The 26,412-nt window shown below is 45.0% G+C and overlaps 1 protein-coding gene across 4 annotated transcripts; it reads left to right on the plus strand.

The window, feature by feature from the left end:
* The first annotated feature begins 3,962 nt into the window (after positions 1-3,962).
* On the plus strand, positions 3,963-26,412 carry LOC110516312 (phospholysine phosphohistidine inorganic pyrophosphate phosphatase). 4 transcript variants are annotated; one of them, XR_005041873.1, is made up of 8 exons: positions 3,969-4,143; positions 7,641-7,828; positions 8,176-8,329; positions 9,600-9,663; positions 10,895-10,987; positions 11,332-11,423; positions 25,136-26,149; positions 26,228-26,412. XR_005041873.1 is itself a non-coding variant. In XM_036972605.1 (7 exons), the coding sequence occupies exons 1-7, from the start codon at positions 4,013-4,015 to the stop codon at positions 25,230-25,232; spliced, it is 819 nt and encodes a 272-aa protein (XP_036828500.1). In that variant the 5' UTR covers positions 3,969-4,012; the 3' UTR covers positions 25,233-26,412. The 4 variants fall into 4 exon arrangements, 2 of the variants coding, with proteins under 2 accessions (XP_036828501.1, XP_036828500.1); XR_005041874.1 differs by having other exon boundaries at positions 25,136-25,662; positions 25,702-26,412; XM_036972605.1 differs by having other exon boundaries at positions 25,136-26,412.

Raw genomic sequence — 26,412 nt, forward strand, 5'->3', positions numbered from 1 at the left:
ACTGTATATAACCTCTCTACTGTATAGACTGTATATAGCCTCTCTACTGTATATAGCCTCGCTACTGTATATAGCCTCTCTACTGTATATTGCCTCTCTACTGTATATAGCCTCTCTACTGTATATAGCCTCTCTACTGTATATAATCTCTCTACTGTATATAGCCTCTCTACTGTATATAGCCTCCCTACTGTATATAGCCTCTCTACTGTATATAACCTCGCTACTGTATATAGCCTCTCTACTGTATATAACCTCGCTACTGTATATAGCCTCTCTACTGTATATAGCCTCTCTACTGTATATAGCCTCTCTACTGTATATATCCTCTCTACTGTATATAACCTCTCTACTGTATATAACCTCTACTGTATATAGCCTCTCTACTGTATATAGCCTCGCTACTGTATATAGCCTCGCCACTGTATATAACCTCTCTACTGTATATAGCCTCTCTACTGTATATAACCTCTACTGTATATATCCTCTCTACTGTATATAACCTCTCTACTGTATATAACCTCTCTACTGTATATAACCTCTACTGTATATAGCCTCTCTACTGTATATAGCCTCACTACTGTATATAACCTCGCTGTAAGGACTGTAAGGTCTATTACACCTGTTGTATTCAGCATTTCACTGTAAGGTCTACTACACCTGTTGTATTCAGCATTTCACTGTAAGGTCTACTACACCTGTTGTATTCAGCATTTCACTGTGAGGTCTACTACACCTGTTGTATCCAGCATTTCGATGTAAGGTCTACTACACCTGTTGTATTCAGCATTTCACTGTGAGGTCTACTACACCTGTTGTATCCAGCATTTCGATGTAAGGTCTACTACACCTGTTGTATTCAGCATTTCACTGTAAGGTCTACTACACCTGTTGTATTCAGCATTTCACTGTAAGGTCTACTACACCTGTTACACAATAAAATAACAATAATGAGGCTACATACAGGGGGTACCGGTACAGAGTCAATGTGGAGGCTATATACAGGGGGTACCGGTACAGAGTCAATGTGGAGGCTATATACAGGGGGTACCGGTACAGAGTCAATGTGGAGGCTATATACAGGGGGTACCAGTACAGAGTCAATGTGGAGGCTATATACAGGGGGTACCGGTACAGAGTCAATGTGGAGGCTACATACAGGGGGTACCGGTACAGAGTCAATGTGGAGGCTATATACAGGGGGTACCGGTACAGAGTCAATGTGGAGACTATATACAGGGGGTACTGGTACAGAGTCAATGTGGAGGCTATATACAGGGGGTACCAGTACAGAATCAATGTTGAAGGCTATATACAGGGGGTACCGGTACAGAGTCAATGTGGAGGCTATATACAGGGGGTACCAGTACAGAGTCAATGTGGAGGCTATATACAGGGGGTACCGGTACAGAGTCAATGTGGAGACTATATACAGGGGGTACTGGTACAGAGTCAATGTGGAGGCTACATACAGGGGGTACCGGTACAGAGTCAATGTGGAGGCTATATACAGGGGGTACCAGTACAGAGTCAATGTGGAGGCTATATACAGGGGGTACCGGTACAGAGTCAATGTGGAGGCTATATACAGGGGGTACCGGTACAGAGTCAATGTGGAGGCTATATACAGGGGGTACCGGTACAGAGTCAATGTGGAGGCTATATACAGGGGGTACCGGTACAGAGTCAATGTGGAGGCTATATACAGGGGGTACCGGTACAGAGTCAATGTGGAGACTATATACAGGGGGTACCGGTACAGAGTCAATGTGGAGGCTATATACAGGGGGTACTGGTACAGAGTCAATGTGGAGGCTATATACAGGGGGAACCGGTACAGAGTCAATGTGGAGGCTATATACAGGGGGTACCAGTACAGAGTCAATGTGGAGGCTATATACAGGGGGTACCGGTACAGAGTCAATGTGGAGGCTACATACAGGGGGTACCGGTACAGAGTCAATGTGGAGGCTATATACAGGGGGTACCGGTACAGAGTCAATGTGGAGACTATATACAGGGGGTACTGGTACAGAGTCAATGTGGAGGCTATATACAGGGGGTACCAGTACAGAATCAATGTTGAAGGCTATATACAGGGGGTACCGGTACAGAGTCAATGTGGAGGCTATATACAGGGGGTACCAGTACAGAGTCAATGTGGAGGCTATATACAGGGGGTACCGGTACAGAGTCAATGTGGAGACTATATACAGGGGGTACCGGTACAGAGTCAATGTGGAGGCTACATACAGGGGGTACCGGTACAGAGTCAATGTGGAGGCTATATACAGGGGGTACCGGTACAGAGTGAATGTGGAGGCTATATACAGGGGGTACTGGTACAGAGTCAATGTGGAGCTATATACAGGGGGTACCGGTACAGAGTCAATGTGGAGGCTATATACAGGGGGTACCAGTACAGAGTCAATGGGCGGGGGTGCAGGTTAGTCGAGGTAATTTGTACATGTAGGTAGGGGTACAGTGACTATGCATAGATAATAAACAGATAGTAGCAGCAGTGTAAAAACAAAGGTGAGGGGGTCAAAGTTGGGGGGGTTCAAAGCTAGGGTGGGTCAAAGTTGGGGGGGGTCAAAGGTGGGGGGGTCAAAGTTGGGGGGGGTTCAAAGCTGGGGGGGTCAAAGTTGGGGGGGTTCAAAGCTGGGGGGGTCAAAGTTGGGGAGGGGAGGTCAAAGTTGGGGGGGGGGGGTCAAAGGTGGGAGGGTCAAAGTTGGGGAGGGGTCAAAGCTGGGGGGGGGGGGGGTCAAAGTTGGGGAGGGGTCAAAGTTGGGGGGGTGGGGGTCAATATAAATACTCCAGGTAGAGAACATTCTGGACCAGTTGGAGTGACATGGTTGGAGAAAGTGGACCTTTGGCTTTTGGCTGATCCAGTTGTGGTTTCAGGCTGGGTGAGAAAGGAGTTGGGGGCAGTTGAAGCAGTGAAGGTGGGTGAGAAAGGAGTTGGGGGCAGTTGAATCAGTGAAGGTGGGTGAGAAAGGAGTTGGGGGCAGTTGAATCAGTGAAGGTGGGTGAGAAAAGAGTTGGGGGCAGTTGAATCAGTGAAGGTGGGTGAGAAAGGAGTTGGGGGCAGTTGAATCAGTGAAGGTGGGTGAGAAAGGAGTTGGGGGCAGTTGAATCAGTGAAGGTGGGTGAGAAAGGAGTTGGGGGCAGTTGAATCAGTGAAGGTGGGTGAGAAAGGAGTTGGGGGCAGTTGAATCAGTGAAGGTGGGTGAGAAAGGAGTTGGGGGCAGTTGAATCAGTGAAAGTGGGTGAGAAAGGAGTTGGGGGCAGTTGAATCAGTGAAGGTGGGTGAGAAAGGAGTTGGGGGCAGTTGAATCAGTGAAGGTGGGTGAGAAAGGAGTTGGGGGCAGTTGAATCAGTGAAGGTGGCTGAGAAAGGAGTTGGGGGCAGTTGAATCAGTGAAGGTGCGTGAGAAAGGAGTTGGGGGCAGTTGAATCAGTGAAGGTGGGTGAGAAAGGAGTTGGGGGCAGTTGAATCAGTGAAGGTGGGTGAGAAAGGAGTTGGGGGCAGTTGAATCAGTGAAGGTGGGTGAGAAAGGAGTTGGGGGCAGTTGAATCAGTGAAGGTGCGTGAGAAAGGAGTTGGGGGCAGTTGAATCAGTGAAGGCAACGCTTTAGTGTCACGGCTGTTGAAGGATGAGGACCAAGGTGCAGCGTGGTGAGTGTACATTTAACTATGTAGTGGAATGAGGCAGTGGGTTTTAATGAGTGGTGGTGTCCTGTCCTCCCAGGCCGTTGGCATGGTGCAGGAACAGATAGGATCAAGGTAGTGGAATTGGGTAGTGGGGTTTTAATGAGTGTAGGTGATGTTGTCTAGGGCGCTATTTTAATTTCTCAGAGGAACAGGAATAATGATGAGAATTTAATGTAGGTAGGCTGTGACTGGCCTCCCACTCCAGTACAGTAGGTGGCGGTGTACGCAGCTGAACGTTGGATGCGATCCAGAAGAAGAAGAAGAAGAATCTGCTCTTTTTACTGTGGCACTTTTTTGTCATGGCAGCTACCAGCTGGGAAGACTCCGTCAAAAGTCTGAAAGGTGTGATTTTAGACATGTGCGGCGTGTTATATGATGCCGGAGAAGACGGCGGCACACCAATTCCAGGCTCCGTAGAAGCGGTGAAAAGGTGAGGAGGTTAGTTAGGTAAACTACTAGGTAGACGTCGAGCTATGCCCAGTGGCATTCAGAGGACGGACACTGTTTCGGGACAGTGGGTCCGGGTGGAAACATATTATTAGCCAGACTCCTTCAGATAGAAATGTTGCATGTTCTAAATATGCAAATAATAATGATTTATTACCGGGGCAAATCTATTACCGAGCGGCAGCCAGCAGTGAAGCGGCCATGTGGTTGTTCTGGTTTGAGATTGAGCTCATCGGTTCCTAGTCAACTCTCGTGTTTTCACTCCTTTTCGGTATGGTCGACACCTGTTGGAAAGCTTGCATTCAGCTCCTATTAGTAAAGTATCTGTTCTGCAGTCTAACCAAGGTTATAATATCAACCTCCTATTAGTAATGTATCTGTTCTGCTCTCGTGTTTTCACTCCTTTTACGGTATGGTCGACACCTGTTGGAAAGCTTGTATTCATAGTCTTTAGACGTGTGGCGTTTTTATATGACTGTCTCCATAGGTAGAAGCAGTGAGCAAAGTGAGGTTTATACATCAGCAACGATGGTACTACAACGATTAGCCATCAGATTCGTTCATATTGAAATGTAGTAGCAGAACGCACATGATATACCGTAGAAACAGGAATCTCTATTACAGCTCTACAACAGCTATATGACACTTCATTTACACGTCTTAAGTTCGGTTCTGAATGTTGTTTAACTATGGAATGGGTTAGTCTCAGGTGAGTCTGTTTTTTTAGCGGGGTCAGTCTGCTGTCTAACCTAATGTCAAACGTTCAAAACTGATAAGGGGGTGTGGTGGCAAGATTGCTTCAGAGCTGTCACTCACTGAAGCACTTGAATACATTATTTCTACAATCCCAGTAACATACAAAAATAAATGTAATGTGTAAACGTGCAGATCAGTTGAATGTCCTTTCGGGACGAGACATGCAGAGGTTCATTGTATCCTAATGATTGGATTTGTTTCTATTTCTCTTCTGGGGTTGTTTTTTTTTTTGGTTCAGAATAAAGTAGAAAATGTTGTTTCACTGTATCTGTTCTGCAGTCTAACCAAGGTTATAATATCAACCCTATTAGTAATGTATCTGTTCTGTAGTCTAACCAAGGTTATAATATCAACCTCCTATTAGTAATGTATCTGTTCTGTAGTCTAACCAAGGTTATAATATCAACCTCCTATTAGTAATGTATCTGTTCTGTAGTCTAACCAAGGTTATAATATCAACCCTATTAGTAATGTATCTGTTCTGTAGTCTAACCAAGGTTATAATATCAACCCTATTAGTAATGTATCTGTTCTGTAGTCTAACCAAGGTTATAATATCAACCCTATTAGTAATGTATCTGTTCTGTAGTCTAACCAAGGTTATAATATCAACCTCCTATTAGTAATGTATCTGTTCTGTAGTCTAACCAAGGTTATAATGTCAACCTCCTATTAGTAATGTATCTGTTCTGTAGTCTAACCAAGGTTATAATATCAACCCTATTAGTAATGTATCTGTTCTGTAGTCTAACCAAGGTTATAATATCAACCTCCTATTAGTAATGTATCTGTTCTGCAGTCTAACCAAGGTTATAATATCAACCCTATTAGTAATGTATCTGTTCTGTAGTCTAACCAAGGTTATAATATCAACCTCCTATTAGTAATGTATCTGTTCTGTAGTCTAACCAAGGTTATAATATCAACCCTATTAGTAATGTATCTGTTCTGTAGTCTAACCAAGGTTATAATATCAACCCTATTAGTAATGTATCTGTTCTGTAGTCTAACCAAGGTTATAATATCAACCTCCTATTAGTAATGTATCTGTTCTGTAGTCTAACCAAGGTTATAATGTCAACCTCCTATTAGTAATGTATCTGTTCTGTAGTCTAACCAAGGTTATAATATCAACCTCCTATTAGTAATGTATCTGTTCTGTAGTCTAACCAAGGTTATAATATCAACCCTATTAGTAATGTATCTGTTCTGAGTCTAACCAAGGTTATAATGTCAACCTCCTATTAGTAATGTATCTGTTCTGTAGTCTAACCAAGGTTATAATATCAACCTCCTATTAGTAATGTATCTGTTCTGTAGTCTAACCAAGGTTATAATGTCAACCCTATTAGTAATGTATCTGTTCTGTAGTCTAACCAAGGTTATAATGTCAACCTCCTATTAGTAATGTATCTGTTCTGTAGTCTAACCAAGGTTATAATATCAACCTCCTATTAGTAATGTATCTGTTCTGTAGTCTAACCAAGGTTATAATATCAACCTCCTATTAGTAATGTATCTGTTCTGTAGTCTAACCAAGGTTATAATATCAACCCTATTAGTAATGTATCTGTTCTGAGTCTAACCAAGGTTATAATGTCAACCTCCTATTAGTAATGTATCTGTTCTGTAGTCTAACCAAGGTTATAATATCAACCTCCTATTAGTAATGTATCTGTTCTGTAGTCTAACCAAGGTTATAATATCAACCCTATTAGTAATGTATCTGTTCTGTAGTCTAACCAAGGTTATAATATCAACCCTATTAGTAATGTATCTGTTCTGTAGTCTAACCAAGGTTATAATATCAACCTCCTATTAGTAATGTATCTGTTCTGTAGTCTAACCAAGGTTATAATGTCAACCTCCTATTAGTAATGTATCTGTTCTGAGTCTAACCAAGGTTATAATATCAACCTCCTATTAGAACAGAAAACTCACCTGGACTTACTACCAGCGGGTACATGGAGAAATAGTATCCTTGATTTAAAACGGAAGAACTACAACCCCATGGTAATCAAACCTCTTCCCCTGGATAACTTTGCATAGCGCATATAAGGAAGTGTTTGGTCAATGAGGTTATCAAAATGTCTTGATTTAAATCCCATAACGCAAAAACATAATAATAATGAATGTACACTCGACTTGTCTTTTCATACACTTCCTGACTACATTGAGGAACACTTCCTGACTACATTGAGGGACATTTCCTGACTACGTTGAGGGACATTTCCTGACTACGTTGAGGGACACTTCCTGACTACATTGAGGAACACTACATTGAGGAACACTCCCTGACTACATTGAGGAACACTCCCTGACTACATTGAGGAACACTCCCTGACTACATTGAGGGACACTCCCTGACTACATTGAGGAACACTCCCTGACTACATTGAGGAACACTTCCTGACTACATTGAGGAACACTTCCTGACTACATTGAGGGACATTTCCTGACTACGTTGAGGGACATTTCCTGACTACATTGAGGGACACTCCCTGACTACATTGAGGAACACTCCCTGACTACATTGAGGAACACTTCCTGACTACATTGAGGTACACTTCCTGACTATGACTTGAGATTTGCGGTCGTCTCACCTAGCTAATTTATGATGAATACACTTTACTGTAGATCGCTCTGGATAACAACATCTGCCCAAATGACTCGAATGTTAAATGTTAAAAATGGATTATGTCCAAAAAAGCTTTCTCCATGCAGGCTAAAGGCCTCGGACCTGCAGGTGCGTTTCTGTACCAACGAGACCCAGGCCACACGGGAGGTGTTTGTAGCCAAGCTGCAGAGGATGGGCTTTGATATCTGTGTGTCTGAGGTGTTCTCTCCAGCCCCGGCTGCCGTGGCTGTCCTGAAGGAGAGGGGGTTACGACCCCACTTGCTGGTCTATGATGGTATTGATTAATCATGTTAATAATGATATATATTTTTTTAATCTAACTTTTTATTTAACTAGGCAAGACAGTTTTAAGAACAAATTCTTATTTACAATGACGGGCCAAAACCAGTCCCTTTTCCTCTGGATAAATCACTGAGAGATCCTAAATAAGTTGCTGATCTGACATGGAAATGCTCAATGTCTGTGTTTTTATGTCTGTTCTCCCTTTAATGTAAACCAGAGCACCCAAGACAATTTTCCATTCTGTGTTACTTAATGGACAATAGAGTTTTTTTTATTTTTAAATGTGTCTATTTCTATACAAAGTGATCATGTATACCGTGTTTGTTTGGTTCGTTGCAGGTGTTGTCCCTGAGTTTGACAGTGTTGAAAAGGCCAACCCAAACTGTGTTGTCATAGGAGACGCAGCAGAGAAGTTCTCCTACCAGAACCTCAACGATGCCTTCAGAGTTCTCATAGGGCTGGAGAAACCAGTACTGTTCTCTCTGGGCAGAGGGTAGGTGTGATGTCTCTCTGTCTCTCTGTCTCTCTGTCTCTCTGTCTCGCTCTCGCTCTCACTCTCTCTCTCTCTCACTTTATTATTGGATAATAATGTTATTATCGTGTAGTAACAACCCAGTAATAAAGGCCTGATTTATTCAGAAGGATATTCCTTCAGCTCTACTTTAACCCTGAGGTCCACTGTGTGATCTTTACAGGAAGTGACCTACAGCTCTACTTTAACCCTGAGGTCCACTGTGTGATCTTTATAGGAAGTGACCTACAGCTCTACTTTAACCCTGAGGTCCACTGTGTGATCTTTATAGGAAGTGACCTACAGCTCTACTTTAACCCTGAGGTCCACTGTGTGATCTTTATAGGAAGTGACCTACAGCTCTACTTTAACCCTGAGGTCCACTGTGTGATCTTTATAGGAAGTTACCTACAGCTCTACTTTAACCCTGAGGTCCACTGTGTGATCTTTACAGGAAGTGACCTACAGCTCTACTTTAACCCTGAGGTCCACTGTGTGATCTTTACAGGAAGTGACCTACAGCTCTACTTTAACCCTGAGGTCCACTGTGTGATCTTTATAGGAAGTGACCTACAGCTCTACTTTAACCCTGAGGTCCACTGTGTGATCTTTACAGGAAGTGACCTACAGCTCTACTTTAACCCTGAGGTCCACTGTGTGATCTTTATAGGAAGTGACCTACAGCTCTACTTTAACCCTGAGGTCCACTGTGTGATCTTTACAGGAAGTGACCTACAGCTCTACTTTAACCCTGAGGTCCACTGTGTGATCTTTACAGGAAGTGACCTACAGCTCTACTTTAACCCTGAGGTCCACTGTGTGATCTTTACAGGAAGTGACCTACAGCTCTACTTTAACCCTGAGGTCCACTGTGTGATCTTTACAGGAATTGACCTACAGCTCTACTTTAACCCTGAGGTCCACTGTGTGATCTTTACAGGAAGTGACCTACAGCTCTACTTTAACCCTGAGGTCCACTGTGTGATCTTTACAGGAAGTGACCTACAGCTCTACTTTAACCCTGAGGTCCACTGTGTGATCTTTATAGGAAGTGACCTACAGCTCTACTTTAACCCTGAGGTCCACTGTGTGATCTTTACAGGAAGTTACCTGTACTTTAACCCTGCGATCCACTGTGTGATCTTTATAGGAAGTGACCTACAGCTCTACTTTAACCCTGAGGTCCACTGTGTGATCTTTACAGGAAGTTACCTGTACTTTAACCCTGCGATCCACTGTGTGATCTTTATAGGAAGTACTACAAAGAGGATGAAGGCCTGAACCTGGATGTTGGGGTTTACATGAAGGCATTGGAGGTGGGTGATATTACACTACACACACACAGTAGGTGAGTTTAAGAAAAATATATATTTTATTTTTTGCATTATTAACATTGAAAAGATATTAGAAAACAATATGACAAAGTGACAGTAACAGATGAGCGTATAAAATAAATATTTATATATTTTTAAAAAAAAAGTCAAACTCGCCTACTTTTAAAAACATTTTATTTGTTTAAGTCAAAGCACGTTGATATCTCCCCCAGACCTTTGTGGGAACTCAGTCATCTCTGTTTCAACGGTCGTCGTTGTTTCTCTCCATCAGTATGCCTGTGATGTAGAAGCTGAGGGGTCGTTGTGTTTCTCTCCATCAGTATGCCTGTGATGTAGAAGCTGAGGTCGTTGTGTTTCTCTCCATCAGTATGCCTGTGATGTAGAAGCTGAGGGGTCGTTGTGTTTCTCTCCATCAGTATGCCTGTGATGTAGAAGCTGAGGGGTCGTTGTGTTTCTCTCCATCAGTATACCTGTGATGTAGAAGCTGAGGTCGTTGTTTCTCTCCATCAGTATGCCTGTGATGTAGAAGCTGAGGTCGTTGTTTCTCTCCATCAGTATACCTGTGATGTAGAAGCTGAGGTCGTTGTTTCTCTCCATCAGTATGCCTGTGATGTAGAAGCTGAGGTCGTTGTGTTTCTCTCCATCAGTATGCCTGTGATGTAGAAGCTGAGGTCGTTGTGTTTCTCTCCATCAGTATGCCTGTGATGTAGAAGCTGAGGTCGTTGTTTCTCTCCATCAGTATACCTGTGATGTAGAAGCTGAGGTCGTTGTGTTTCTCTCCATCAGTATGCCTGTGATGTAGAAGCTGAGGTCGTTGTTTCTCTCCATCAGTATACCTGTGATGTAGAAGCTGAGGTCGTTGTGTTTCTCTCCATCAGTATGCCTGTGATGTAGAAGCTGAGGTCGTTGTGTTTCTCTCCATCAGTATGCCTGTGATGTAGAAGCTGAGGTCGTCGTTGTTTCTCTCCATCAGTATGCCTGTGATGTAGAAGCTGAGGTCGTTGTGTTTCTCTCCATCAGTATGCCTGTGATGTAGAAGCTGAGGTCGTTGTGTTTCTCTCCATCAGTATGCCTGTGATGTAGAAGCTGAGGTCGTCGTTGTTTCTCTCCATCAGTATGCCTGTGATGTAGAAGCTGAGGGGTCGTTGTGTTTCTCTCCATCAGTATGCCTGTGATGTAGAAGCTGAGGGGTCGTTGTGTTTCTCTCCATCAGTATGCCTGTGATGTAGAAGCTGAGGTCATCGGGAAGCCAGACCCCATGTTCTTTCAGAAAGTTCTAGATGACATGGGGGTTCAGTCACACCAGGTAGGTTTAAAAACTAAATCCAGCACACACATTCTGTTAAAAAGGATTCCGAGCCATCCTCCTGCTCTCTTTCTGTCTCTCTCTCTCCTCCTGCTCTCTTTCTGTCTCTCTCTCCTCCTGCTCTCTTTCTGTCTCTCTCTCTCCTCCTGCTCTCTTTCTGTCTCTCTCTCTCTCTCTCTCTCTCTCTCTCTCTCTCTCTCTCCTGCTCTCTTTCTGTCTCTCTCTCTCTCTCTTCCTGCTCTCTTTCTGTCTCTCTCCTCCTGCTCTCTTTCTCTCTCTCCTCCTGCTCTCTTTCTCTCTCTCCTACTGCTCTCTTTCTGTCTCTCTCCCTCTCCTCCTGTCAGACTCTGATGATTGGTGACGATCTGGTGAATGATGTGGGCGGGGCCCAACACTGTGGAATGAAGGGGGTCCAAGTGAGGACAGGAAAATACAGGTAGGTGTTTGTTTATGTATGTTGACGTCCGTATGTTTGGCTTCACATCGTTGAAATGAACGCAGGCAGAAACCAACTGTCCCATCAACGACCACAAGGGGGCGGTCCTACACAACATCTCAATCTAAGGACTAAAAACACTATTTTCGATGGAGAGTCCCGATTGAGAACTTCTTGGTCCAAGGTTTATTATTCTGTCTCTGTGAAACTTACCATTTAAAGATTTGTTTATTTCATTAAGAATATGCTGAAAATATCTTCATGTTATCCAAATGTGTAAATGCAGCTCTGCCCCAATCCCATCCATACTCTCTGTATTAGTCTGTAGTCTGACTGACTAGTGAAGACATCAACACTATGAAATAACACGTATGGAAGAGTGCAAAGCTGTCATCGAGGCAAAGGTTGGCTACTTTCAAGAATATAACATTTATTTTGATTTGTTTAACACTTTTTTTGGCTCCTACATGATTCCATATGTGTTATTTCATAGTTTTTGATGTCTTCACTGTTATTCTACAATGTAGAAAATAGTAAAAATAAAGAAAAACCCTTGAGTGGGTGTGTCCAGACTTTTCACTGGTACTGTACAACACAGGACCCCAGGACAGTCAGCCACACAACACAGGACCCCAGGACAGTCAGCCACACAACACAGGACCCCAGGACAGTCAGCCACACAACACAGGACCCCGGGGCAGTCAGCCACACAACACAGGACCCCAGGACAGTCAGCCACACAACACAGGACCCCAGGACAGTCAGCCACACTACACAGGACACCATTACAGTCAGCCACACTACACAGGACCCCAGGACAGTCAGCCACACAACACAGGACCCCGGGGCAGTCAGCCACACAACACAGGACCCCAAGACAGTCAGCCACACTACACAGGACCCCAGGACAGTCAGCCACACAACACAGGACCCCGGGACAGTCAGCCACACTACACAGGACCCCGGGACAGTCAGCCACACAACACATGACCCCAGGACAGTCAGCCACACTACACAGGACCCCAGGACAGTCAGCCACACAACACATGACCCCAGGACAGTCAGCCACACTACACAGGACCCCAGGACAGTCAGCCACACAACACATGACCCCAGGACAGTCAGCCACACAACACATGACCCCAGGACAGTCAGCCACACTACACAGGACCCCGGGACAGTCAGCCACACAACACAGGACCCCGGGACAGTCAGCCACACAACACAGGACCCCAGGACAGTCAGCCACACAACACAGGACCCCAGGACAGTCAGCCACACTACACAGGACCCCAGGACAGTCAGCCACACAACACAGGACCCCGGGACAGTCAGCCACACTACACAGGACCCCGGGACAGTCAGCCACACAACACATGACCCCAGGACAGTCAGCCACACTACACAGGACCCCGGGACAGTCAGCCACACAACACAGGACCCCAGGACAGTCAGCCACACTACACAGGACCCCGGGACAGTCAGCCACACAACACAGGACCCCGGGACAGTCAGCCACACTACACAGGACCCCAGGACAGTCAGCCACACAACACAGGACCCCGGGACAGTCAGCCACACTACACAGGACCCCAGGACAGTCAGCCACACAACACATGACCCCAGGACAGTCAGCCACACTACACAGGACCCCAGGACAGTCAGCCACACAACACATGACCCCAGGACAGTCAGCCACACTACACAGGACCCCAGGACAGTCAGCCACACTACACAGGACACCATTACAGTCAGCCACACTACACATGACCCCAGGACAGTCAGCCACACAACACAGGCCCCCGGGACAGTCAGCCACACTACACAGGACCCCGGGACAGTCAGCCACACTACACAGGACCCCGGGACAGTCAGCCACACTACACAGGACCCCGGGACAGTCAGCCACACTACACAGGACCCCGGGACAGTCAGCCACACTACACAGGACCCCGGGACAGTCAGCCACACTACACAGGACCCCGGGACAGTCAGCCACACAACACAGGACCCCGGGACAGTCAGCCACACTACACAGGACCCCGGGACAGTCAGCCACACAACACATGACCCCGGGACAGTCAACCACACTACACAGGACCCCGGGACAGTCAGCCACACAACACAGGACCCCGGTGCAGTCAGCCACACAACATAGGACCCCGGGACAGTCAGCCACACAACACAGGACAGTCAGCCACACAACACAGGACAGTCAGCCACACAACACAGGACCCCAGGACAGTCAGCCACACAACACAGGACAGTCAGCCACACAACACAGGACAGTCAGCCACACAACACAGGACCCCAGGACAGTCAGCCACACAACACGGGACAGTCAGCCACACAACACGAGACACTATAATGTACTTGTCCTCTTGCTCAGTTGTGCACCGGGGCCGCCCACTCCTCTTTTCTATTCTGGTTAGAGCCAGTTTGTGCTGTTCTGTGAAGGGAGTAGGACACAGCGTTGTACGAGATCTTCAGTTTCTTGGCAATTTCTCACATGGAATAGCCTTCATTTCTCAGAACAAGAAGAGACTGACGAGTTTCAGAAGAAAGGTATTTGCTTCTGGCCATTTTGAGCCTGTAATCGAACCCACAAATGCTGATGCTCCAGATACTCAACTAGTCTAAAGAAGGCCAGTTGTATTGCTTCTTTAATCAGTACAACAGTTTTCAGATGTGCTAATATAATTACAAAAGGGTTTTCTAATGATCAATTAGCCTTTTAAAATGATAAACTTGGATTAGCTAACACAACGTGCCATTGGAACACAGGAGTGATGGTTGCTGATAATGGGCCTCTGTACGCCTATGTAGATATTCCATTAACAATCAGCCGTTTCCAGCTACATTAGTCATTTACAACATGAACAATGTCTACACTGTATTTCTGATCAATTTGATGTTATTTTAATGGACAGAAAAAAAGCTTTTCTTTAAAAAACAAGGACTTTTCTAAATGACCCCAAACTTTTAAACGGTAGTGTATATACAGTGCCTGGCGAAAGTATTCGGCCCCCTTGAACTTTGCGACCTTTTGCCACATTTCAGGCTTCAAACATAAAGATATAAAACTGTATTTTTTTGTGAAGAATCAACAACAAGTGGGACACAATCATGAAGTGGAACGACATTTATTGGATATTTCAAACTTTTTTAACATATCAAAAACTGAAAAATTGGGCGTGCAAAATTATTCAGCCGCCTTAAGTTAATACTTTGTAGCGCCACCTTTTGCTGCGATTACAGCTGTAAATCGCTTGGGGTATGTCTCTATCAGTTTTGCACATCGAGAGACTGACATTTTTTCCCATTCCTCCTTGCAAAACAGCTCGAGCTAAGTGAGGTTGGATGGAGAGCATTTGTGAACAGCAGTTTTCAGTTCTTTCCACAGATTCTCGATTGGATTCAGGTCATTCTAACACCTGGATATGTTTATTTTTGAACCATTCCATTGTAGATTTTGCTTTATGTTTTGGATCATTGTCTTGTTGGAAGACAAATCTCCGTCCCAGTCTCAGGTCTTTTGCAGACTCCATCAGGTTTTCTTCCAGAATGGTCCTGTATTTGGCTCCATCCATCTTCCCATCAATTTTAACCATCTTCCCTGTCCCTGCTGAAGAAAAGCAGGCCCAAACCATGATGCTGCCACCACCATGTTTGACAGTGGGGATGGTGTGTTCAGGGTGATGAGCTGTGTTGCTTTTACGCCAAACATAACGTTTTGCATTGTTGCCAAAAAAGTTTAATTTTGGTTTCATCTGACCAGAGCACCTTCTTCCACATGTTTGGTGTGTCTCCCAGGTGGCTTGTGGCAAACTTTAAACGACACTTTTTATGGATATCTTTAAGAAATGGCTTTCTTCTTGCCACTCTTCCATAAAGGCCAGATTTGTGCAATATACGACTGATTGTTGTCCTATGGACAGAGTCTCCCACCTCAGCTGTAGATCTCTGCAGTTCATCCAGAGTGATCATGGGCCTCTTGGCTGCATCTCTGATCAGTCTTCTCCTTGGATGAGCTGAAAGTTTAGAGGGACGGCCAGGTCTTGGTAGATTTGCAGTGGTCTGATACTCCTTCCATTTCAATATTATCGCTTGCACAGTGCTCCTTGGGATGTTTAAAGCTTGGGAAATCTTTTTGTATCCAAATCCGGCTTTAAACTTCTTCACAGCAGTATCTCGGACCTGCCTGGTGTGTTCCTTGTTCTTCATGATGCTCTCTGCGCTTTTAACGGACCTCTGAGACTATCACAGTGCAGGTGCATTTATACGGAGACTTGATTACACACAGGTGGATTGTATTTATCATCATTAGTCATTTAGGTCAACATTGGATCATTCAGAGATCCTCACTGAACTTCTGGAGAGAGTTTGCTGCACTGAAAGTAAAGGGGCTGAATAATTTTGCACGCCCAATTTTTCAGTTTTTGATTTGTTAAAAAAGTTTGAAATATCCAATAAATGTTGTTCCACTTAATGATTGTGTCCCACTTGTTGATTCTTCACAAAAAAAATACAGTTTTATATCTTTATGTTTGAAGCCTGAAATGTGGCAAAAGTTCAAGGGGGCCGAATACTTTCGCAAGGCACTGTATATATATACACACACACACACACACACACACACGGTGACAAACTGGCACTGATCTGAGCCAAAGGGGGCCGTGTGTGTGTGTCATGTAACTGATGTGCAGATGGCTCGTTCAGCCTCACACAAACACTATCTGCTACTTTCACATTGTGAGTGTGAGACGTGAGATTTAGCCTTGTTTAACCTCGTTTAGCCTTGCATGACCCCGTAAACTCTGTGGAGAGCCATAAACCACAGCGAGATGTGGGAAAACACAGCTGGCTGTCTCCAAGGTTACGGTCCAAATGGAACCCTGTTACCTTTCGTAGTTCAAAAGTAGTAGTGCACTATGTAGGGGATAGGGTGTCATTTGGGACTAGACCAAGTCAACCAGGCGCTGCTCTGTCAATGCTCTGTCTCAGGCCTCCTGTGTAGTTCCCACCAGGCCTTCCAATATGTCTGCTTATAACATCCTAAATCTGTTAACTAGACCTTCCAATATGGCTGCTATAACATCCTAAATCTGTTAACCAGACCTTCCAATATGGCTGCTGTAACATCCTAAATCTGTTAACCAGACCTTCCAATATGGCTGCTATAACATCCTAAATCTGTTAACCAGACCTTCCAATATGGCTGCTATAACATCCTAAATCTGTTAACCAGACCTTCCAATATGGCTGCTATAACATCCTAAATCTGTTACCAGACCTTCCAATATGGCTGCTATAACCTCCTAAATCTGTTAACCAGACCTTCCAATATGGCTGCTATAACATCCTAAATCTGTTAACCAGACCTTCCAATATGGCTGCTATAACATCCTAAATCTGTTAACCAGACCTTCCAATATGGCTGCTATAACATCCCAAATCTGTTAACCAGACCTTCCAATATGGCTGCTTATAACATCCTAAATCTGTTAACCAGACCTTCCAATATGGCTGCTGTAACCTCCTAAATCTGTTAACCAGACCTTCCAATATGGCTGCTATAACATCCTAAATCTGTTAACCAGACCTTCCAATATGGCTGCTATAACATCCTAAATCTGTTAACCAGACCTTCCAATATGGCTGCTATAACATCCTAAATCTGTTAACCAGACCTTCCAATATGGCTGCTATAACATCCTAAATCTGTTAACCAGACCTTCCAATATGGCTGCTATAACATCCTAAATCTGTTAACCAGACCTTCCAATATGGCTGCTATAACATCCTAAATCTGTTAACCAGACCTTCCAATATGGCTGCTGTAACATCCTAAATCTGTTAACCAGACCTTCCAATATGGCTGCTATAACATCCTAAATCTGTTACCAGGCCTTCCTATGTGGCTGCTATAACATCCTAAATCTGTTAACCAGACCTTCCAATATGGCTGCTATAACATCCTAAATCTGTTAACCAGACCTTCCAATATGGCTGCTATAACATCCTAAATCTGTTAACCAGACCTTCCAATATGGCTGCTATAACATCCTAAATCTGTTAACCAGACCTTCCAATATGGCTGCTATAACATCCTAAATCTGTTAACCAGACCTTCCAATATGGCTGCTGTAACATCCTAAATCTGTTAACCAGACCTTCCAATATGGCTGCTATAACATCCTAAATCTGTTACCAGGCCTTCCTATGTGGCTGCTATAACATCCTAAATCTGTTAACCAGACCTTCCAATATGGCTGCTATAACATCCTAAATCTGTTAACCAGACCTTCCAATATGGCTGCTATAACATCCTAAATCTGTTACCAGACCTTCCAATATGGCTGCTATAACATCCTAAATCTGTTAACCAGACCTTCCAATATGGCTGATATAACATCCTAAATCTGTTAACCAGACCTTCCAATATGGCTGCTATAACATCCTAAATCTGTTTACCAGACCTTCCAATATGGCTGCTATAACATCCTAAATCTGTTAACCAGACCTTCCAATATGGCTGCTATAACATCCTAAATCTGTTAACCAGACCTTCCAATATGGCTGCTATAACATCCTAAATCTGTTAACCAGACCATCCAATATGGCTGCTGTAACATCCTAAATATGTTAACCAGACCTTCCAATATGGCTGCTATAACATCCTAAATCTGTTAACCAGACCTTCCAATATGGCTGCTGTAACATCCTAAATATGTTAACCAGACCTTCCAATATGGCTGCTATAACATCCTAAATCTGTTTACCAGACCTTCCAATATGGCTGCTATAACATCCTAAATCTGTTAACCAGACCTTCCAATATGGCTGCTATAACATCCTAAATCTGTTAACCAGACCTTCCAATATGGCTGCTATAACATCCTAAATCTGTTTACCAGACCTTCCAATATGGCTGCCTGTATTGAACCCTACTGAGGGAGAACACGGAGGGAGATGAAAGGCACTTATTGATATCTCCAGCCAGATGTGATAGTAATGACCCTGTTTATGACCTTCTCGTCGTCCTCCTTTGGGGTTATGGAATCGTGATACCAAAGCCGATTAGGAAATAAAGGCCATGTTTATGGTCATAAGATTATAAATGGAATAAAAAATATGCTTTTTGTTGTTGTCTTTCTCCCGGTGATGATAAATGCTTGCTTGTTGTCGGAGAACATTTTATTGTGGGGATGGAATGTTTGGTAGCTAAGTGTAAACCCCCCGCCCCCCTTAACAGATACACGGCTCCATCCTCATAGTAGAGATGGAGGTTCTTGCAACCAATTCTTCATTTGACGTGTGTGTGTGTGTGTTCAGCTCAGTGTGGCTCTAGGCTTTAGGTACCCCCCTGTATATAGCCTCCACATTGACTCTGTACCGTAATACCCTGTATATAGCCTCCACATTGACTCTGTACCGTAATACCCTGTATATAGCTTCCACATTGACTCTGTACTGGTACCCCCTGTAAATAGCCTCCACATTGACTCTGTACTGGTACCCCCTGTATATAGCCTCCACATTGACTCTGTACCGGTACCCCCTGTATATAGCCTCCACATTGACTCTGTACCGGTACCCCCTGTATATAGCCTCCACATTGACTCTGTACCGGTACACCCTGTATATAGCCTCCACATTGACTCTGTACTGGTACCCCCTGTATATAGCCTCCACATTGACTCTGTACTGGTACCCCCTGTATATAGCCTCCACATTGACTCTGTACTGGTACCCCCTGTATATAGCCTCCACATTGACTCTGTACTGGTACCCCCTGTATATAGCCTCCACATTGACTCTGTACCGGTACCCCCTGTATATATCCTCCACATTGACTCTGTACCGGTACCCCCTGTATATAGTCTCCACATTGACTCTGTACCGGTACCCCCTGTATATAGCCTCCACATTGACTCTGTACCGGTACCCCCTGTATATAGCCTCCACATTGACTCTGTACTGGTACCCCCTGTATATAGCCTCCACATTGACTCTGTACCAGTACCCCCTGTATATAGCCTCCACATTGACTCTGTACCGGTACCCCCTGTATATAGCCTCCACATTGACTCTGTACCGGTACCCCCTGTATATAGCCTCCACATTGACTCTGTACCGGTACCCCCTGTATATAGCCTCCACATTGACTCTGTACCGGTACCCCCTGTATATAGTCTCCACATTGACTCTGTACCAGTACCCCCTGTATATAGCCTCCACATTGACTCAGTACTGGTACCCCCTGTATGTAGCCTCCACATTGACTCTGTACCGGTACCCCCTGTATATAGCCTCCACATTGACTCTGTACCAGTACCCCCTGTATATAGCCTCCACATTGACTCAGTACTGGTACCCCCTGTATGTAGCCTCCACATTGACTCTGTACCGGTACCCCCTGTATATAGCCTCCACATTGACTCTGTACCGTAATACCCTGTATATAGCCTCCACATTGACTCTGTACCGTAATACCCTGTATATAGCCTCCACATTGACTCTGTACCGTAATACCCTGTATATAGCCTCCACATTGACTCTGTACCGTAATACCCTGTATATAGCCTCCACATTGACTCTGTACCGTAACACCCTGTATATAGCCTCCACATTGACTCTGTACCGTAACACCCTGTATATAGCCTCCACATTGACTCTGTACCGGTACCCCCTGTATATAGTCTCCACATTGACTCTGTACCGGTACCCCCTGTATATAGTCTCCACATTGACTCTGTACTGGTACCCCCTGTATATAGCCTCCACATTGACTCTGTACCGGTACCCCCTGTATATAGCCTCCACATTGACTCTGTACCGTAACACCCTGTATATAGCCTCCACATTGACTCTGTACCGGTACCCCCTGTATATAGCCTCCACATTGACTCTGTACCGGTACCCCCTGTATATAGCCTCCACATTGACTCTGTACCGATACCCCCTGTATATAGCCTCCACATTGACTCTGTACCGGTACCCCCTGTATATAGCCTCCACATTGACTCTGTACCGTAACACCCTGTATATAGCCTCCACATTGACTCTGTACCGGTACCCCCTGTATATAGCCTCCACATTGACTCTGTACCGTAACACCCTGTATATAGCCTCCACATTGACTCTGTACCGGTACCCCCTGTATATAGCCTCCACATTGACTCTGTACCGGTACCCCCTGTATATAGCCTCCACATTGACTCTGTACCGTAATACCCTGTATATAGCCTCCACATTGACTCTGTACCGTAATACCCTGTATATAGCCTCCACACATAACTATTGTTATTTTACTGCGGATCTTTAATTATTTGTTACTTTTATTTTTTTACTTAATACATTTTTCTTCTTAACTTCTTAAAGCACCTGTTGGTTAAGGGCTTGTACGGTAAGCTGTTTCACTGTGAGGTCTACTACACCTGTTGGTTAAGGGCTTGTACAGTAAGCTGTTTCACTGTGAGGTCTACACCTGTTGGTTAAGGGCTTGTACAGTAAGCTGTTTCACTGTGAGGTCTACTACACCTGTTGGTTAAGGGCTTGTACAGTAAGCTGTTTCACTGTGAGGTCTACACCTGTTGGTTAAGGGCTTGTACAGTAAGCTGTTTCACTGTGAGGTCTACACCTGTTGGTTAAGGGCTTGTACAGTAAGCTGTTTCACTGTAAGGTCTACTACACCTGTTGGTTAAGGGCTTGTACAGTAAGCTGTTTCACTGTGAGGTCTACACCTGTTGGTTAAGGGCTTGTACAGTAAGCTGTTTCACTGTGAGGTCTACACCTGTTGGTTAAGGGCTTGTACAGTAAGCTGTTTCACTGTGAGGTCTACGCCTGTTGGTTAAGGGCTTGTACAGTAAGCTGTTTCACTGTGAGGTCTACACCTGTTGGTTAAGGGCTTGTACAGTAAGCTGTTTCACTGTGAGGTCTACGCCTGTTGGTTAAGGGCTTGTACAGTAAGCTGTTTCACTGTGAGGTCTACTACACCTGTTGGTTAAGGGCTTGTACAGTAAGCTGTTTCACTGTGAGGTCTACACCTGTTGGTTAAGGGCTTGTACAGTAAGCTGTTTCACTGTGAGGTCTACTACACCTGTTGGTTAAGGGCTTGTACAGTAAGCTGTTTCACTGTGAGGTCTACACCTGTTGGTTAAGGGCTTGTACAGTAAGCTGTTTCACTGTGAGGTCTACACCTGTTGGTTAAGGGCTTGTACAGTAAGCTGTTTCACTGTGAGGTCTACGCCTGTTGGTTAAGGGCTTGTACAGTAAGCTGTTTCACTGTGAGGTCTACTACACCTGTTGGTTAAGGGCTTGTACAGTAAGCTGTTTCACTGTGAGGTCTACACCTGTTGGTTAAGGGCCTGTACAGTAAGCTGTTTCACTGTGAGGTCTACTACACCTGTTGGTTAAGGGCTTGTACAGTAAGCTGTTTCACTGTGAGGTCTACGCCTGTTGGTTAAGGGCTTGTACAGTAAGCTGTTTCACTGTGAGGTCTACACCTGTTGGTTAAGGGCCTGTACAGTAAGCTGTTTCACTGTGAGGTCTACTACACCTGTTGGTTAAGGGCTTGTACAGTAAGCTGTTTCACTGTGAGGTCTACTACACCTGTTGGTTAAGGGCTTGTACAGTAAGCTGTTTCACTGTGAGGTCTACTACACCTGTTGGTTAAGGGCTTGTACAGTAAGCTGTTTCACTGTGAGGTCTACGCCTGTTGGTTAAGGGCCTGTACAGTAAGCTGTTTCACTGTGAGGTCTACTACACCTGTTGGTTAAGGGCTTGTACAGTAAGCTGTTTCACTGTGAGGTCTACACCTGTTGGTTAAGGGCTTGTACAGTAAGCTGTTTCACTGTGAGGTCTACACCTGTTGGTTAAGGGCCTGTACAGTAAGCTGTTTCACTGTGAGGTCTACGCCTGTTGGTTAAGGGCTTGTACAGTAAGCTGTTTCACTGTGAGGTCTACACCTGTTGGTTAATGGCTTGTACAGTAAGCTGTTTCACTGTGAGGTCTACACCTGTTGGTTAAGGGCTTGTACAGTAAGCTGTTTCACTGTGAGGTCTACGCCTGTTGGTTAAGGGCTTGTACAGTAAGCTGTTTCACTGTGAGGTCTACACCTGTTGGTTAAGGGCTTGTACAGTAAGCTGTTTCACTGTGATGTCTACTACACCTGTTGGTTAAGGGCTTGTACAGTAAGCTGTTTCACTGTGAGGTCTACTACACCTGTTGGTTAAGGGCTTGTACAGTAAGCTGTTTCACTGTGAGGTCTACACCTGTTGGTTAAGGGCTTGTACAGTAAGCTGTTTCACTGTGAGGTCTACACCTGTTGGTTAAGGGCTTGTACAGTAAGCTGTTTCACTGTGAGGTCTACGCCTGTTGGTTAAGGGCTTGTACAGTAAGCTGTTTCACTGTGAGGTCTACACCTGTTGGTTAAGGGCTTGTACAGTAAGCTGTTTCACTGTGAGGTCTACTACACCTGTTGGTTAAGGGCTTGTACAGTAAGCTGTTTCACTGTGAGGTCTACGCCTGTTGGTTAAGGGCTTGTACAGTAAGCTGTTTCACTGTGAGGTCTACGCCTGTTGGTTAAGGGCTTGTACGGTAAGCTGTTTCACTGTGAGGTCTACACCTGTTGGTTAAGGGCTTGTACAGTAAGCTGTTTCACTGTGAGGTCTACACCTGTTGGTTAAGGGCTTGTACAGTAAGCTGTTTCACTGTAAGGTCTACACCTGTTGGTTAAGGGCTTGTACAGTAAGCTGTTTCACTGTGAGGTCTACACCTGTTGGTTAAGGGCTTGTACAGTAAGCTGTTTCACTGTGAGGTCTACACCTGTTGGTTAAGGGCTTGTACAGTAAGCTGTTTCACTGTGAGGTCTACGCCTGTTGGTTAAGGGCCTGTACAGTAAGCTGTTTCACTGTGAGGTCTACTACACCTGTTGGTTAAGGGCTTGTACAGTAAGCTGTTTCACTGTGAGGTCTACACCTGTTGGTTAAGGGCTTGTACAGTAAGCTGTTTCACTGTGGTCTACACCTGTTGGTTAAGGGCTTGTACAGTAAGCTGTTTCACTGTGAGGTCTACACCTGTTGGTTAAGGGCTTGTACAGTAAGCTGTTTCACTGTGAGGTCTACGCCTGTTGGTTAAGGGCTTGTACAGTAAGCTGTTTCACTGTGAGGTCTACGCCTGTTGGTTAAGGGCTTGTACAGTAAGCTGTTTCACTGTGAGGTCTACGCCTGTTGGTTAAGGGCTTGTACAGTAAGCTGTTTCACTGTGAGGTCTACTACGCCTGTTGGTTAAGGGCTTGTACAGTAAGCTGTTTCACTGTGAGGTCTACTACACCTGTTGGTTAAGGGCTTGTACAGTAAGCTGTTTCACTGTGAGGTCTACACCTGTTGGTTAAGGGCTTGTACAGTAAGCTGTTTCACTGTGGTCTACACCTGTTGGTTAAGGGCCTGTACAGTAAGCTGTTTCACTGTGAGGTCTACACCTGTTGGTTAAGGGCTTGTACAGTGAGGTCTACACCTGTTGGTTAAGGGCTTGTACAGTAAGCTGTTTCACTGTGAGGTCTACACCTGTTGGTTAAGGGCTTGTACAGTAAGCTGTTTCACTGTGAGGTCTACGCCTGTTGGTTAAGGGCCTGTACAGTAAGCTGTTTCACTGTGAGGTCTACACCTGTTGGTTAAGGGCCTGTACAGTAAGCTGTTTCACTGTGAGGTCTACACCTGTTGGTTAAGGGCCTGTACAGTAAGCTGTTTCACTGTGAGGTCTACGCCTGTTGGTTAAGGGCCTGTACAGTAAGCTGTTTCACTGTGAGGTCTACTACACCTGTTGGTTAAGGGCTTGTACAGTAAGCTGTTTCACTGTGAGGTCTACACCTGTTGGTTAAGGGCTTGTACAGTAAGCTGTTTCACTGTGGTCTACACCTGTTGGTTAAGGGCTTGTACAGTAAGCTGTTTCACTGTGAGGTCTACACCTGTTGGTTAAGGGCTTGTACAGTAAGCTGTTTCACTGTGAGGTCTACGCCTGTTGGTTAAGGGCTTGTACAGTAAGCTGTTTCACTGTGAGGTCTACGCCTGTTGGTTAAGGGCTTGTACAGTAAGCTGTTTCACTGTGAGGTCTACGCCTGTTGGTTAAGGGCTTGTACAGTAAGCTGTTTCACTGTGAGGTCTACTACGCCTGTTGGTTAAGGGCTTGTACAGTAAGCTGTTTCACTGTGAGGTCTACTACACCTGTTGGTTAAGGGCTTGTACAGTAAGCTGTTTCACTGTGAGGTCTACACCTGTTGGTTAAGGGCTTGTACAGTAAGCTGTTTCACTGTGGTCTACACCTGTTGGTTAAGGGCCTGTACAGTAAGCTGTTTCACTGTGAGGTCTACACCTGTTGGTTAAGGGCTTGTACAGTGAGGTCTACACCTGTTGGTTAAGGGCTTGTACAGTAAGCTGTTTCACTGTGAGGTCTACACCTGTTGGTTAAGGGCTTGTACAGTAAGCTGTTTCACTGTGAGGTCTACTACACCTGTTGTATTCTGCGCATGTGACAAATAAAATTTGATTTGTTGACAGACAGTTAACACAAGGCATGTATGGCCTCCTCAATATTCAATGCTGCACACCACTGCATTCAGCCTCTTTCTCTCTCTCTGTCTGTCTCTCTCTGTCTGTCTGTCTGTCTCTCTGTATGTCTCTCTTTGTCTCTCTGTCTCTCTCTCTCTGTAGGCCCAGTGATGAGAAGCACCCCACAGTAACAGCTGATGGCTATGTGGACAACCTTGCGGAGGCTGTGGAAACCATCCTGAAGCTCCGGGGCCAGTGAGGAGAGGACCAGAAAGAACCACCTTCACCACCACAATACACCACACACACACAGTGATTACTCTAGTACGATCTGACAACAGGGAGAAACCCACTAACATAGAGAGCCATGGAGAGATAGAGCCATGTTGGAGACAAGATGGAGGAACACAGTATTGGAGGAGATAGAGCCATGTTGGAGCCAAGATGGAGGAGATATAACTTAATAACCTCATGGTCAGAGGGCAGCTAGTTAGGTAAGTTAATAACCTCTTGGTCAGGGGGCAGCTAGTTAGGTAAGTTAATAACCTCATGGTCAGAGGGCAGCTAGTTAGGTAAGTTAATAACCTCATGGTCAGAGGGTAACTAGTTAGGTAAGTTAATAACCTCATGGTCAGAGGGCAGCTAGTTAGGTAAGTTAATAACCTCATGGTCAGAGGGCAACTAGTTAGGTAAGTTAATAACCTCATGGTCAGAGGGCAGCTAGTTAGGTAAGTTAATAACCTCATGTTTACCTGAAGGTGCCTAAAGCCAGTAGCCTCTTTACACACTGAGGATGGACTGGGTCTAGTGGACTGGATGGAGATGGACTGGGTCTAGTGGACTGGATGGAGATGGACTGGGTCTAGTGGACTGGGTCTAGTATTGGGCTGTGTCCATGTGATAGTACTGTGGAGATGGACTGGGTCTAGTAGTGGGCTGTGTCCATGTGATAGTACTGTGGAGATGGACTGGGTCTAGTGGACTGGATGGAGATGGACTGGGTCTAGTGGACTGGATGGAGATGGACTGGGTCTAGTGGACTGGGTCTAGTAGTGGGCTGTGTCCATGTGATAGTACTGTGGAGATGGACTGGGTCTAGTAGTGGGCTGTGTCCATGTGATAGTACTGTGGAGATGGACTGGGTCTAGTGGACTGGATGGAGATGGACTGGGTCTAGTGGACTGGATGGAGATGGACTGGATCTAGTGGACTGGGTCTAGTAGTGGGCTGTGTCCATGTGATAGTACTGTGGAGATGGACTGGGTCTAGTAGTGGGCTGTGTCCATGTGATAGTACTGTGGAGATGGACTGGGTCTAGTAGTGGGCTGTGTCCATGTGATAGTACTGTGGATTTAGCTGACTAAGTTAATGTTTTGGATAAAAAAAAATATATACTTATTTTCCACCATAATTTACAAATAAATTCATTTAAAATCCTA

This window comes from Oncorhynchus mykiss, unplaced genomic scaffold (assembly GCF_013265735.2).
Source record: "Oncorhynchus mykiss isolate Arlee unplaced genomic scaffold, USDA_OmykA_1.1 un_scaffold_186, whole genome shotgun sequence".
In the NCBI taxonomy this organism is placed as follows: domain Eukaryota; kingdom Metazoa; phylum Chordata; class Actinopteri; order Salmoniformes; family Salmonidae; genus Oncorhynchus; species Oncorhynchus mykiss.